The sequence below is a fragment of the Equus przewalskii genome, chromosome 21, assembly GCF_037783145.1.
Source record: "Equus przewalskii isolate Varuska chromosome 21, EquPr2, whole genome shotgun sequence".
Classification (NCBI taxonomy): domain Eukaryota; kingdom Metazoa; phylum Chordata; class Mammalia; order Perissodactyla; family Equidae; genus Equus; species Equus przewalskii.
In genome coordinates, this window is record NC_091851.1 from 34,688,368 (window position 1) to 34,701,382 (window position 13,015).

The window sequence follows — 13,015 nt, forward strand, 5'->3', positions numbered from 1 at the left end:
TAGCGATGCGCTGGTGGGTGGGTCTAGCAGTTGCGCGGTGACAGGGCGCTCTGGCGCGCCCCATTGGCTGGATCAAACCCAAGCGGCCCTCTGATTGGCCAGCGCTGCCGGAGAGTTACAATTCAAACGCGGGCGGCCGGGCCCGCAGCCCTGCAGTTGCAGTCGTGTTCTCCGAGTTCCTGTCTCCCTGCCTGCTCTGCCCGATGGCCTCCCAGAACCGCGATCCAGCCGCCGCCAGCGTCGCCGCCGCCCGTAAAGGAGCCGAGCCCAGCGGGGGTGCCGCCCGTGGCCCCGTGGGCAAGAGGTGAGTGGGGCGGAGGTCACACCCTCCGGGCCTGGTACGCCCTGGGCTGTGGGGCCGAGAGCGAAGACTTCCGGGACCGCTACCTCCTGCTGGAGCGAGTGAGATCTAGAAGGTGGAGGGACACGCCAGGCGCTTGGGGCGCTCTTTAGAGACCCTCCCGACGGAGGAAAGAAGGGGTTGTCATGTTGCCAGGATCCTTCGCGTCTGAGCGAAGATGAAGATGCACCGAGGACCCTTGGTGGCTGGGCGGGGCGGGGCGGGGGGTGGAGGAGGGGAGGAATTAAGATCCGGCACCGAGACAGACGCCGGAGGAGCAGTAGGGGTTAAGAACACGCCAGAACTGTCCTACGGGAGCCTGGAATTAGGGAGGGTGAGGACTCACTAAGACCCTCCTATGGAAATGGGGGTGAGTGTGTCCGCAGCTGAATCTGACCTCTCAGGGTAGGGAGTGCCCCCATGACAGTTGCTGCAGAGAGATTAGGGTGGGAGGAGATGCCCCCGCTGGAGGCCTGGCCCATCCAGACTCCTAGGTGACCCCGAATGCTCTTTTTGCAGGCTACAGCAGGAGCTGATGACTCTCATGGTGAGTGACTACCTGTCCAGATCCCCAGCCATTTGGTCCACCCTCCTACCTTCCACTCATTTATCAGTAGCCTCTTTTCTTCCATCAGGCTCTTTGCTAGACATGGAGGTAAAAAGATGAGTCCAGTTTTCTCTCTTCTAGGATGAAGTTAATACACTCACCTACACCTTTTCTTCCAGCAGTCCCTACTCCCAACCCCATCTCTCCACAATGAAGTTTTCTCTAAAATACAATTCCCAGAAGCCATACAGGCCGTCCCCTGTCCTGCCTGGCCCTACTTCCCTGCCCTAAGATTTACCCACATCCAACTCTCCACCCTTAGTCCTGTCATACCTTGGAATGGTTCCTTCCTAGATGACCTTGTCTACATTAACCCTGAATATTCAACTCAAGTCCTTCAGTGCCCGTATTGTATGTTGCGTATCTCCCTAGTCTGTGAATAGTGTCTGGGTTTTGTACATAACAGACACTCAATAGCATGCTGAATTGAATTCCCAGCAACCAACAAGATTATGGGTACATAATCCCAATACTCCTCCCAGAGGGGCATATTCAGCCCCGAGAATCTAATCACGTCCTCAGAGAAGCCTATCAATTTGGTCTGGTTGCTTTATTTTGAATCAAAATATGATGAGATTAAGGGAAAGGGGTTCACCCATTGACCCCCTTTGCTATTCCCAAAAGTGTACTCTGCAGCCCAGCAAGTGTTGTTTCCTCCCCAGATGTCTGGAGACAAAGGAATTTCTGCCTTCCCTGAATCAGACAACCTTTTCAAATGGGTGGGGACCATCCATGGAGCAGCTGGCACGGTAAGTGTAGTGGTGGTGACTTTGCTGGGTCTGGGGAGAGGTAGGAGGTGAGATCCAAGTGCCAGGTCTGCTTCAAGTCTTTAGCCTGGCAGGACACTCCCCTGTGTCTGTTCTGCTCTGAGCCTATAGCCTTGGCCTCTCCCTCTGTTCAATAAGAGGGTGGGTTTAAAGCAGGGCTCTCCATCTTAGCTGCCTACAGTGGGCAGAGAGCAAGGAAAAGAATGGAGGACAACTGAGAACTTTGGCCAATGGAAGGGCGCAAGTCGCAAGACGGTAGCTTCCCGTTGCCACACATCTACTTTAAGATAAGACAGAAATCTAGATCCAAGTCCAAAATCTCCTAATTTTTACGTGTTGGCAACTAATAATTTAATTGGACTAAAACACAGCTGTGGGAGCCCTCAGGGTGCCAATTTACAACCCTTAGACCAAAGGATCACTGATGTCTCCCAGATAAGAGAGAAAGCACGAAAACCAGTGGAAGACTTTGTCTTCTGTCAAGTCCCAGACAAACGCAAAGGTCCTGGCAAGCCCCATATGTGGGGCTTGGGTTGGGATATGAGGCTCAGGGTGGGGAAGCTTACTCCCCGCCTCTGCTTCTCCAACACCAGGTGTACGAAGACCTGAGGTATAAGCTCTCCCTGGAGTTCCCCAGCGGCTACCCGTACAACGCGCCCACGGTGAAGTTCCTCACGCCCTGCTACCACCCCAACGTGGACACCCAGGGTAACATCTGCCTAGACATCCTGAAGGACAAGTGGTCCGCCCTGTATGATGTCAGGACCATCCTGCTCTCCATCCAGAGCCTACTAGGAGGTAACTTCTGAGACCGGCCCCTCCTCTGCAACCTGGGAACCTGTCAGGACTCCCCGGGCCAGCCTCTTCTACGCCCTGACCATTTTCCTTTTCTCTCCCCACAGAACCCAACATTGATAGCCCTTTGAACACACATGCTGCTGAGCTCTGGAAAAACCCCACAGGTGGGTCCTTTGTCCTTCTCTGGCACAGGGTGATCCCTCCCCAACCTTCAAAGGCGCCCTCTAACAAAAGGATCCGGGTGACTTGGGAGTGTGTCCTGAGGGCTGGGTTTGGGGGGTTGGGGGGTTGTCAAGCCAGGTAACGCAGTTCTGCCTCTGCCCTGGTGTTTCTGGTCTGCTTGTTTGCTATAAAATCAGAAAATTAACCGTAATGTGGAAAGCATTACTGTAGGTTGAGAGGCTTTTTAAGTACACGTCGAAAAGACTTGTGCAAATGACTTGCCACTAAGTCTTCCCAGTCTCACTGGAAGCAGGGCCCGTCCGGGAGACCTGACCCGGTGAGCAGCAGAGGGGGAGTCTGTTGTGCTGGAACTCCTCTGCCCCGCCCCTCTCCCCCAAACTTCTCCTCCCCTGGTCAAGCTGCCCTCCTGCCCACTTTAACTCCTGTCCCCATCGCTCACCAAGAGTTGCCTGTTCTCTTCCAGCCTTTAAGAAGTACCTGCAAGAAACCTACTCAAAGCAAGTCTCCAGCCAAGAGCCCTGACCCGGGCTGCCCAGCTTCTCCTTGTGTGGTCTTTTTATTTTTTCCTTAGATGTCTGTCTGTCATTTCCCTGATTTCTGTATACAACCCTGTATCTTAAGCTGTGGTGTCATTTTTGTTTTGTTTCTGTTTTTTAAGTTAAGTCTCTGGTTGAGCCCTTGTGATGAATATAGTAAATAAATGCATTTGGTTTGGTTTGGTTTTTTACAAGGTGTCGCCTTGTAGTTGCCCTAGGGTTGGAAGTGCCACGCTTAGCATCTGGGCTCTTGCCCAGGGAGGAGAAGCAGCTGATAGGCTGTAGGGCCGAGCCAGTGAGGTGACTAGAATTTGTTCCCTTGTGACCTTAGTTATTTTATGACTCTGCATCTGTTTCCTTGTCCGTAAGATAGGTGTCACCATAATGCCTATTTCTGTGGAGTTGTGACATGCACCAGGAATGTTAGTGAATATTGGAGCTGCCCCAGCTGTGTTGCAGATGAGGCTGAACCAGACCTTAGGCTGAAACCACTATGGATGTGGAAAGAGAGAGAGTTGGTGGGGGAGGGAGGTCGGGATGAGGAGGTTAGGAAGGGGAGGACCAGCCATCTACTTTCTGACAGTAGATGTTCTGGCCCTGAAAAAGGGGAAAGAAGGCACAGATTCCCCTACAGCAGGCCCAGGGTCTGAGGAGACAGCCAGGGAAAGCCCCTTCCTTGTTGGATCCCTCAGGGCTGAGCTCTTGACTCATTTGTCCAAGGTCCCCCATAGATGGCTCCACACTCCAAGAGGGCACGTTCACCTCCTGGTCCATCTCCACCAGCAATTCCTCCAGTTGCTGCACCCACTGGCCCAGGCCCCCAGCCCCTGGAACCATCTTTCCACTAGCCCCAACCTTTGGGACCCTGGGAGGAAACCCCTGGACTGACCAGCTGGGTCCCAGCCAGGGGAAGAGCAGGCTGAGGTGATGGGCCCAGCTCAGGTCCTGCAGGAAGATCTCCAAGGTGGACAAACAGCACCAGGTGTGCAGAGAGGAGGTTAACTGTTAACAGCCTGGTGAGCAATGCTGGCTGCCCAGGTTATGACACTGAGTGGGCATGGAGAGGAGGGATGCAATGGTAAGGAGATAGGAAGAAAGCAGCAGGGCACAGGACGTAAATTAGAGGGGGAAAATGAGCTCCAGAATTCCTGACTTGGGCCCCATCCCTTAGGGTACCATCCCTAAGACAGGGACACAGGAGAACATGATGGAGGGGAGGGGAGTTATGAGTTCAGGGCAAGGTTATTTTGAAGCACTCAGGACATCCAGGTAGAACCGTCAACAGGTAGATGGTTTCACAGTTAAGAGCCTTGCTCCTGTCTCCACCACAGAGCGATATCATCTAGGTTTTTGTCTGTGTGCCTGGGCGCTTCACCTCACTATACCTTAGTGTCCTCGACTGTAAGATGGAGACAATGACAGCGTCTGCCCCTGGGGTCGTGTGAATGAATGAGACAATGCCTGCATGACATGGGGCACAGCACACAGTGGGCACTCAACAGTGATGATTACTAAACTCCAGCACCGAGTCTGGCTGGAAATACAGTCTGGGAAACATGAATGGGACAAGGAAGGAAGAAGAGATCATGAAGGCGTTGGAGAGGAAGGGCTGTCCCAATGAGGAACAGTAGAGGTCAATGTTTCAAGATGATGATAATGATGCTGATAGCATTTATTAAATGCTGACTATGTGCCTGGCTCTGTTCTAAGCACTTTGCACACATTAACTCTTTCTCACAACCCTGTGAGGTGAGTACTATCACCACCCCCATTTTACAGATTAGGAAACTGAGTGGTTTGTCACCAGCAGTGAGGATTCAAACTCAGGAGCCCGACTCCGAAGCTAAGCCACCGCTGCACTTAGTTAGCTTTGATCTGACACCTGCTATAACTGAGTTGTGTACAAAGAGCCACGGGAGCCAGGAGTGCAGCCACTGGGGGCAAGGATCACAGGAGGAGAAGACGGTATCTATGCTGGCGCCTGGTGTCTTGGAGATGGTATGTGAGCTGGGTTGAAGGATTTGCCAGGCTTATCAGAAGAGAAAGGGCATTGGAAGGAGGGAGAACAGCATGTGCAAAGGCCCAAAGGCTTGAAAGCGCACCCCACATAAAGAGCAGGAATGACAGATTGCCCAATGTGACTGGAGGCTGGGAGGGGATGGGTGGCTGGGAATTGTGGGAAGCGAGTGAGAAAGGGAGGAAAAGGAATTTGGATTTGATTCTAAATGCAATAGGGAGCCTTGAAGGACTTTCAACAGAGGAGTGGCCAGGTCAGATTTCCTCTTAGATCATGCTGATGGCCCTCTGTTGAGCGCATTGGACTGAAGACAGGGCAACCAGGCGTTGATCCAGGGTCCATGAGGTCAGAACCTCCTTTCGGGCTGTGTGCCCCAACCCTCCCCCCCATCGCGAGTACGGAGCACCTATACGTTCTCAGAAGAACAGACCAAGTAGAATAGGTCAAGCAGGAATAATACTGCCTGGGGTAGATGGACCCACTCCCTCCATCCCCAGCCTGGTAGCCAGCGGACAAGACCCAAAGGCTCCAGAAAGCACGGACCGTGGGGCAGGGAAGAGGCCTTACCCCTACCTCCCCCGGGTTCCAGCCTCCTGCCGCCCCCTGACCCTACCCGCCGTCCCAGGCACCCTCCGCGAGCCGCCGATTCACCCTGCCTCGGTTCGAAGCCCCGCGCGGCCTCCCTCCTCCAGCGCCAGGCGCCACCGCAGCCGGTCGGCCGAGGTGCCCACGCCCAGCGCCAGCTGCCGGCAGCCCACCGCGAACCAGCCGAGTGCGTCGAGCGCCGCCTGGCACTCGGTGATCGCGGGGTCCGGCTCCTGGGACCCGGCGCCCTTTCGCAACCCGCTGCTCAGGTCGCCTTTCCTTGGAGGAGGCGGGGGGCGCTCTAGTGGCGCCAGCAGGGCTGGCGCCCTGGACGGCGGCCCAGCCAGGCGACCCCTGAGACCTGCTCCCTCGGGGCTCCCCTCACTCAGGCCAGTCGCTTTGCAATGTTTGCTTTTATTCCTTCTAGACACAGACCCAGAAGGGGTCGCGCCCCCCTCCCGAGGTGGAGAATGGGAGCCGGCGGGGCAGCGCCACTCACGCCAGGAAGACGCGCAGTCTGGCGGAGGCGAGGGCCGGCTTCTTACTGCACGCCCTCCATCATCTTCAGGAACTCTGCGGGGAGGGGGGGTGGAGAGACGGTCAGGGGGGTCTCTCGGAACGGACGCGGAGGCCTGTGCCAGGGGCGCAGCGCAGGGGCGAGTGAGACCTGGCCCGGGCTCCAGCCACGCAAAGGTGGTCTTTTGTCACTAAGTGATAAATTACACAACAGGAGCTGCCTGCTCCCCCGCGGGACGTGGGGAGGAACTTGGTCCAGCCCGGCCCGCAAGGCTAAGGACACCGGCGTGGGTGCCGGCGGCACGAGTGCCACGTCCTGGGCGCTCCCGCGTGACTTGGTCCCCGCTCCCCATGCTCCCGCGGCCCTCACCGTCGAAGTCAATGCGGCCATCGTTGTTCTTGTCTCCATCTTTCATCAGGGATTCGAGCTCCTCGTCTGTCACGTGCTCCCCGGAAGCCCTGAAGATCTCAGCCAGCTCCTCGGCATCGATGTAGCCGTCTGCGTTCCTTCGGGGCGGATGGACCGGGCAGGCAGGGGTGAGGTGCCCTGTCCACGCCCGACGCCCTCTTGTGCACCCCCACCCGGAAAGAACGTTCGGGCCCTGCCGGCCAGACTCGGACTACTCGGCGCCTTCCCTGGCTCCCAGACCCCCCGCATGCACCTGTCGAAGATGCGGAAACACTCGGCCAGCTCCTCCTCGCTCTTCCCCTTCGCGTCCTCTTTCATCTGGCGCACCATCATGACCAAGAACTCCTCGAAGTCGATGGTGCCGCTGCCTGAGGGGAGCAGTGGTGAGTGAGCCTGCGCCCTGGACGGCCGCCTCTCCCGGCCATCATCCCACCTCTCCCTCGAGGGCTCCTCGCTCACCGTCCTCATCCACCTCCTCGATGATGGCGTCCAGCTCCTCCTTGGTGGGTGTCTGGCCCAGCATCCTCATCACCGTGCCCAACTCCTTGACGCTGATGTCCCCACCACCATCAGCGTCAAACATGTCAAAGGCGGCCTTGAACTCTGAGAGAGGCAAAGGAGGGCAGAGAGCTGAGGTGAGCCTGGCTGACTGTCAGCCTCACATCTACCCTCCCACCCTGCTCAGACCCCAGACATTCCCCAGCACACAGCTGCCCACATCCAGCCCGCCTGCCCCCACTCACCAGCGATCATCTCCTCGCTGAGGTAGGACCGGGCCTCAGCCTGCTGGTCTGTCTGTAGAAGACAGAGTCAGAAAGCAGAAGGGGCAGCCGCAGAGCATTCTTGTCTTAACCCTGTTCTCTCCATCCCTACTTCTGGGAGTGCCCTGTGGTCCTCCGAAGAACCACTCCACCTTGCCACACCTTCTGTGTGCCCCACAGCACCCCGATTTTGAAGAATTAGGAAACACAGATTACGCCTAAGACCTCTCACTTGCCAATCGGTCAAGTCAGGAACCCCCAGTAACCTTGGGCAAGTCACTTAATGTACATCATCTCTTAGCAGCAGCTTCTCAGGGATGAGAGGAAATCAGGGATGTGAACAGGCTCTATAAAGTGCCAGCACCATTCCAGCGTGACTTTGCAGTTCTCCTGGTTCCTAATGGTGCTCTTTTAATAGGTGCTCAATAAACGTTTGTCCTCAAATAATAATGCAACACAAAGTTATTGCACACCTACTAAGTGTCAAGCCATAGTCTGGGCACTGGGACCCTCAAGAAGAGTCAGGCACGTCATCCCTCCCATCCGAGAACTTGCAGGGACAGAGGTTTTAAGCTTCCTCCTAATGATTCAGTCATTGGAGTAAACATCGCTCATGCTGGGCAGAAGGTGATAGAGGCCTTATGGGGATGAAAATAAGATTTCTATGGGGGTTTCCAGTTCCAACCAAGCCAAGCCATGTGGGTAGGGGGCTTTGGACTGAAGCCAGTGGTAAGGAAGGGCTGAGGCCTCCAAGGAGTGCTTCAGCCAGCTGGCCACTGGTCCTCCTCCTTGTCCTCCTCCCTCCACCCCTCCTCCCCCACTCCTTGCCTGTGCCAGGAGGGCAGGCTATTTTTAGTCCGGCATGGGCAACAGCAGCTGGCCTCCGGGATCTAGTTACTCCTTGAAGTGAAGTGGGGAGGGGAATCTCAGAGGAAAATGACAGCCCCAAATCAGAACCCCTCTCTGGGAGGCTGGAGTCTCTCTAACTCTGGTCTCTCATCTTCTGCCCCTTCTCATCACCCTCGGAGCTCTTGGGGCCCTGCACCTGAGCTAGCTCGAGGCTCTGCAGGCCTCCCATCTTCCAGAGAAGCCATTCTTCTCTCACTGGCAGTAGGAAGGTCTGGCCAGGCTTCTAGCCCATCCCTCCCACTGGTTTGCTGGGTGACTCACTCTGTTCCTTGGGGTCGCCATCTCCACCATGCTAAGGAAGACACAAGCTAAGAGCCCCTCACAGTTCTATGATGGACATTGCTGGAAGTCTCAGAAGGTCTGCAGGGAATCGGCAAGCCTTGAGGATCAATGCCTGGAACATCCCAGCCCTCCCCTTCCAAGAGAAGGTCAAGGCCTTCTTCCCAGGCTTCCTCCAAGACACCTGGGTTGCAGGAACCTTCATGTTCCATCTTCAAATGCCCAAGTTACTGCCCCACAGCACTCCCAGATATGGCCTGAAAGAGGCCCAGAAGTATTGCAACGAGCAAAGGAATGAAGTCCCTTCTTGTCCTTACCATGGTTGCTAGTCCCAGGGACTCCTCTGCTGCAGGTCACCTCCTCTGCACTCCAGCACCCAAAGATGCCTTGGCTCGCTCCAGCCCCTGGGATTTGTAGGGACACCCTCTCTTCCCACCTCCCTGCTCCCCAGGACTGGATACCCTGGCCAATCAGATCCTGGGGTCAGCAAGCCCCCTCCCAGAGTCCTAGCCTATTACCTAATTTAGCCAAGGGCCCTTGCAGAGAAATTGAAACCTCTGAGCAGGTGGCAGGCCTTGACGTCCCAGATTCTTGTGAGGAGAACCTGCGCTGCTCCACCTCCTTAGCGAGGCCCCCCCACCCCCCGCCAGGAAGCACACTTGCTCCCAGATGGGTCAGGACAATCAGAATAGAGAAAAATGAGGCAGCATAGTGGAAAGGGAAGAGCACAAGCCTAACCCAAAGATCCAAGTGCCAAAACCCAAGATCCAAGTCCTGTCTCTGCAAGCTGTGCAACCTTGGGCAGGTGGCAATGTCACTCTGAGCTTCAGTCTCCTTATCTGTGAGATGGGGATAGTCATAACCTCCCTCACTGAGAAACTGTGGTCAGCGGAGCCCAGGTGTAAGTCACCTATCTTGTACCAGCTACATAGGGTTGGTGCTTGGCAAGTGGAATGTCCTGTCTTGGGACTATGGTAAGAGGCAGTGGACAGGAGGAGGGGAAAGAGACAGCCACAGTTATTGAAGCTCTATGACGTGCCACACACTGTGCTAAGCATTTTAACCACATGATCTCATCTAGGATTCATCCTATGAGGTAGCAACTATTATTATTCCCTTTTTCCTGGGGAGATTTGTAAATCATAAAGATCTATAGTTGTGTTGACGATTCTTATTAATCCTGACTGAGGGGAATTTGGAACAGACAGCCCTCAGGGGACTTGTCCAGAAGGAGAAGTGTTTGAAGGGGTCCAGGAGACAGGGTGTGCATTTCGAGGAGAAATAAACATTGAAAGCAGATTCATGGGGCCAGCCCAGTGGCCGGTCCGCTTCGTGTGCTCCACTTCAGAGGCCCAGGGTTTGTGGGTTCACATCCTGGGCACAGACCTACACACACCGCTCATCAAGCCAAGCCGTAGTGGAATCCTGCATACAAAATAAAGGAAGACTGGCACGGATGTTAGCTCAGCAACCATCTTCCTCAAGCCAAAAAGGGAAGATTGGCAACAGATATTAGGGCCAATCTTCCTCACCAAAAAAAAAAAAAAGAAAAAGAAAGCAAGCATATTCTTCTCACAAGCTGCTTAACTTCTCCAGGGAACAGGTGTTTGGGATTCGCTTTTGCGGGGAGGAGAGACCAGGTGAAGGTTCTCTGAGAAGGAAGGGGCAGCTAGCTCCTTGTTAGAGCTTGGTGAAGAAGTCTGGAGGAGCTCAGCTGCCATCGGGACAGTGAAGGGGTGGGAAGATCAAGTCAAGTCTAAAGGGAGCCCAGCCTGAGAGTCCACAGGGTCCAGGCTGGGTGTTGGGGAAGTAGGCAACATTCATGGACATCGGCTAAGTCAACAGTAAGAGCACCAAGATGACTGAGGACAGAGTCTGGGGCCAGTGAAAGGGGGCTGGACACCAAGGAAGGCAGATGGACAGTGGCAACTGGGCTGCCCTCTTCCTCTATATATAGACATTCCCAAGGAAAGCTCAGTGGAGCCCGGCCAGGCTAAATAAGGCCTCCTCCAGCCGGGTGGAGGGCCAAGGCGCGGCGACACCCAGGGGATTCCAATTTGGACACAAACATTGGAACCACTTGATCTCTTTGGAACAGAGAGTGTAGAACTCTCAGCCATCATTCGTTCTTTCATTTATTCAAGGTCCAGACTTAGAGTGGCCACACAAGGTCCATCCCACTGACTCCTCTAGTCCCACTCCCCTTTCCTTTCCCCGTTGCATGCTGCTTTGCTCTGGTTGGACTAAAATACAGCTCCAAACACCACCCTTTGTAGCCGCCAGGAACTCCCATCTTCCCTCTCTTCACCTGCCTACTTCCCTATCAGCTTTCTCAGTTTTGGGGGGGGGGGGGTGGGTTTAGGTATGCTTTTTGGTGAGGAAGATTGGCCCTGAGCTAACATCTGTTGCCAATCTTCCTCTTTTTTTTTTTTCTCCCCAAAGCCCCGGCACATAGTTGTGTATCCTCGTTGTAGGTCATTCTAGTTCTTCTATGTGGGATGCCACCACAGCATTGCTTGATGAGCGGTATGTAGGTCCACACCCAAGATCCGAACCAGCGAACTGGGCCACTGGGCCACGGAAGCAGAGCGTGAAAACTTAACCACTCGGTCCTGGGGCTGGCCCCCCTTTCTCAGATTTAACAACACTTCCTCCAGGATCCTCCTCCCCTACACCCAGACCAAAGGAGTCTGAGGTGGTCTCCAGTAGTTTCCTCAACCATAGCACTAAGCATGCCACATGATCTTGATTTGTTCTGAGTTTCACAGACCAGAGACCATATCCTGTTTACCACTGAATTCCACAGCACCCAGCACTCAGCACTTAGCTAGTAAGTGTCCAATAAATATGGTGTTCTTGTAAGAATCACTGAACTGAATGGCATCTGGTTCAGTATAAGGAGGAACTTCCTAACAGTCATGGTTGAACAATAATGGGAACAGGCATCCTCATGAGGTAATGAGCTCCCTGTCACTGAATGTATGCAAGCAGGAATTTGATGACCATCTCTCAGGGAGGCTGTAGGGAGATATCCAGACAAAGTCTAAGAGTAGTGGAAAATACAAGACATCAGGAGATCTCCTAGTTCTGGCCCTGTTTGTATGAGCTAGGGTAAGCCTCTTCCCCTGACTGAGCCTCAGGCTACCCATCTGTAAAATGGAAGTGTGAGACCAGACTTCTGAGAGACCCTTATGCTGTGACAACCCATGGTTTTAGGAACATCTGCTTTGTACCCAGACTTGTGAGGCATATGCCAAAGGACAAGTTAATATTCAGCTAGTGTTTGAGTGAATGTTGAATGAATGAATGAATGAATGGAGTGTTTCTCTTTTGCCCCAACACCCTGCTGGTAAGCTGAATGAAGAGTAGTTAGAGCTTTAAAATTACAGATCTGGCCTTAAATCTCAGCTCCCCTATTTCCTAGCTGTGGATTTTGCAAAAGTCAATAGGCCTGTTTTTTCATCTTGAAAATGGATCATTATTGTTCAACGACACCCTCCTTCCAGGGCTGTTGTGAGCGTGCGATGCGACCCCATTTAAAATGCCTAGAACAGGATGTAGAACACAGTGGAGCTTTAAGAAATGAGAGCCCCACCCCTTCAGCACATGGCGGGGCAGGAAGTGTGTTTTCTGTTCCAAGCTATTTCCCCCACCCCTCTCTCCTGTGCCATTCTAAAAGGGTAGGAGCTACTGACAGAGAGATTTTATTTGTTATATTGTTAACTAGCAATATCTGTCCAGCTAGGGACTGACACCTAGGCCTTCCAACAAAGCGACCATAAATTCTTCTTGACCTACTGCGGCCCTCCAGAGACCTTGCTGAGATTACCAGGCCTGCGGCGTGGGAAAAGAACAAGAGGCAGAGATCAGGAGACCTGGGCTGCAAGGACCCACTCTCAGAAACCTTTGGCAAGCTTTGTGACTTTGGGCAAGTAACTCAGCCTCTCTGAGTCTCAGTTTCAACATTTGCCTACATCCTATGTGTGAGGCTCAAATGAGATTGAACTCTGTATGAGCGAACTCTGAATGAGTGAACGCTGGAGAAACAATAATCGTTATGTAACTGATCAGCCCCCGCAGCCCCCTCTCTGTGCCAGGCACTGGACTAGGATCCTTACAAGAGCTGCAAATTTAATACTAATATTAATTGTTCCTATTTTATATGTGAGAAAACCTAAGCCCAGCGAGGTCACATTCTAACCCAGATCACATATTTTCTGGCCTCAGTTTCCTCATCACAGAGATGGGCTTCCTACCGTCATTTAATGACTTTGGAAAGTTAAAGAGTGCTGGGTGGAAAATGGGGGA

General features: G+C 53.7%; 2 protein-coding genes across 4 annotated transcripts; one reads left to right on the plus strand and one right to left on the minus strand.

The window, feature by feature from the left end:
* Positions 1-28: 28 nt before the first annotated feature.
* On the plus strand, positions 29-3,400 carry UBE2C (ubiquitin conjugating enzyme E2 C). Of its 2 annotated transcripts, none has more exons than XM_008521664.2 (6): positions 29-304; positions 860-887; positions 1,610-1,696; positions 2,308-2,512; positions 2,617-2,676; positions 3,159-3,400. In XM_008521664.2, exons 1-6 carry the CDS (start codon positions 204-206, stop codon positions 3,215-3,217), a joined length of 540 nt encoding a protein of 179 aa, XP_008519886.1. In that variant the 5' UTR covers positions 29-203; the 3' UTR covers positions 3,218-3,400. The 2 variants fall into 2 exon arrangements, with proteins under 2 accessions (XP_008519886.1, XP_070444536.1); XM_070588435.1 differs by lacking the exon at positions 29-304 and adding an exon at positions 579-710.
* A 2,827-nt stretch (positions 3,401-6,227) lies between these two features.
* On the minus strand, positions 6,228-10,744 carry TNNC2 (troponin C2, fast skeletal type). 2 transcript variants are annotated; one of them, XM_008521661.2, is made up of 7 exons: positions 9,025-10,744; positions 8,690-8,788; positions 7,502-7,553; positions 7,218-7,361; positions 7,012-7,126; positions 6,720-6,856; positions 6,228-6,406 (listed from the first exon to the last, which is right to left on the minus strand). In XM_008521661.2, exons 2-7 carry the CDS (start codon positions 8,717-8,719, stop codon positions 6,375-6,377), a joined length of 510 nt encoding a protein of 169 aa, XP_008519883.1. In that variant the 5' UTR covers positions 8,720-8,788; positions 9,025-10,744; the 3' UTR covers positions 6,228-6,374. The 2 variants fall into 2 exon arrangements, with proteins under 2 accessions (XP_008519883.1, XP_008519884.1); XM_008521662.2 differs by lacking the exon at positions 8,690-8,788 and having other exon boundaries at positions 9,025-9,702.
* Positions 10,745-13,015: the final 2,271 nt, after the last annotated feature.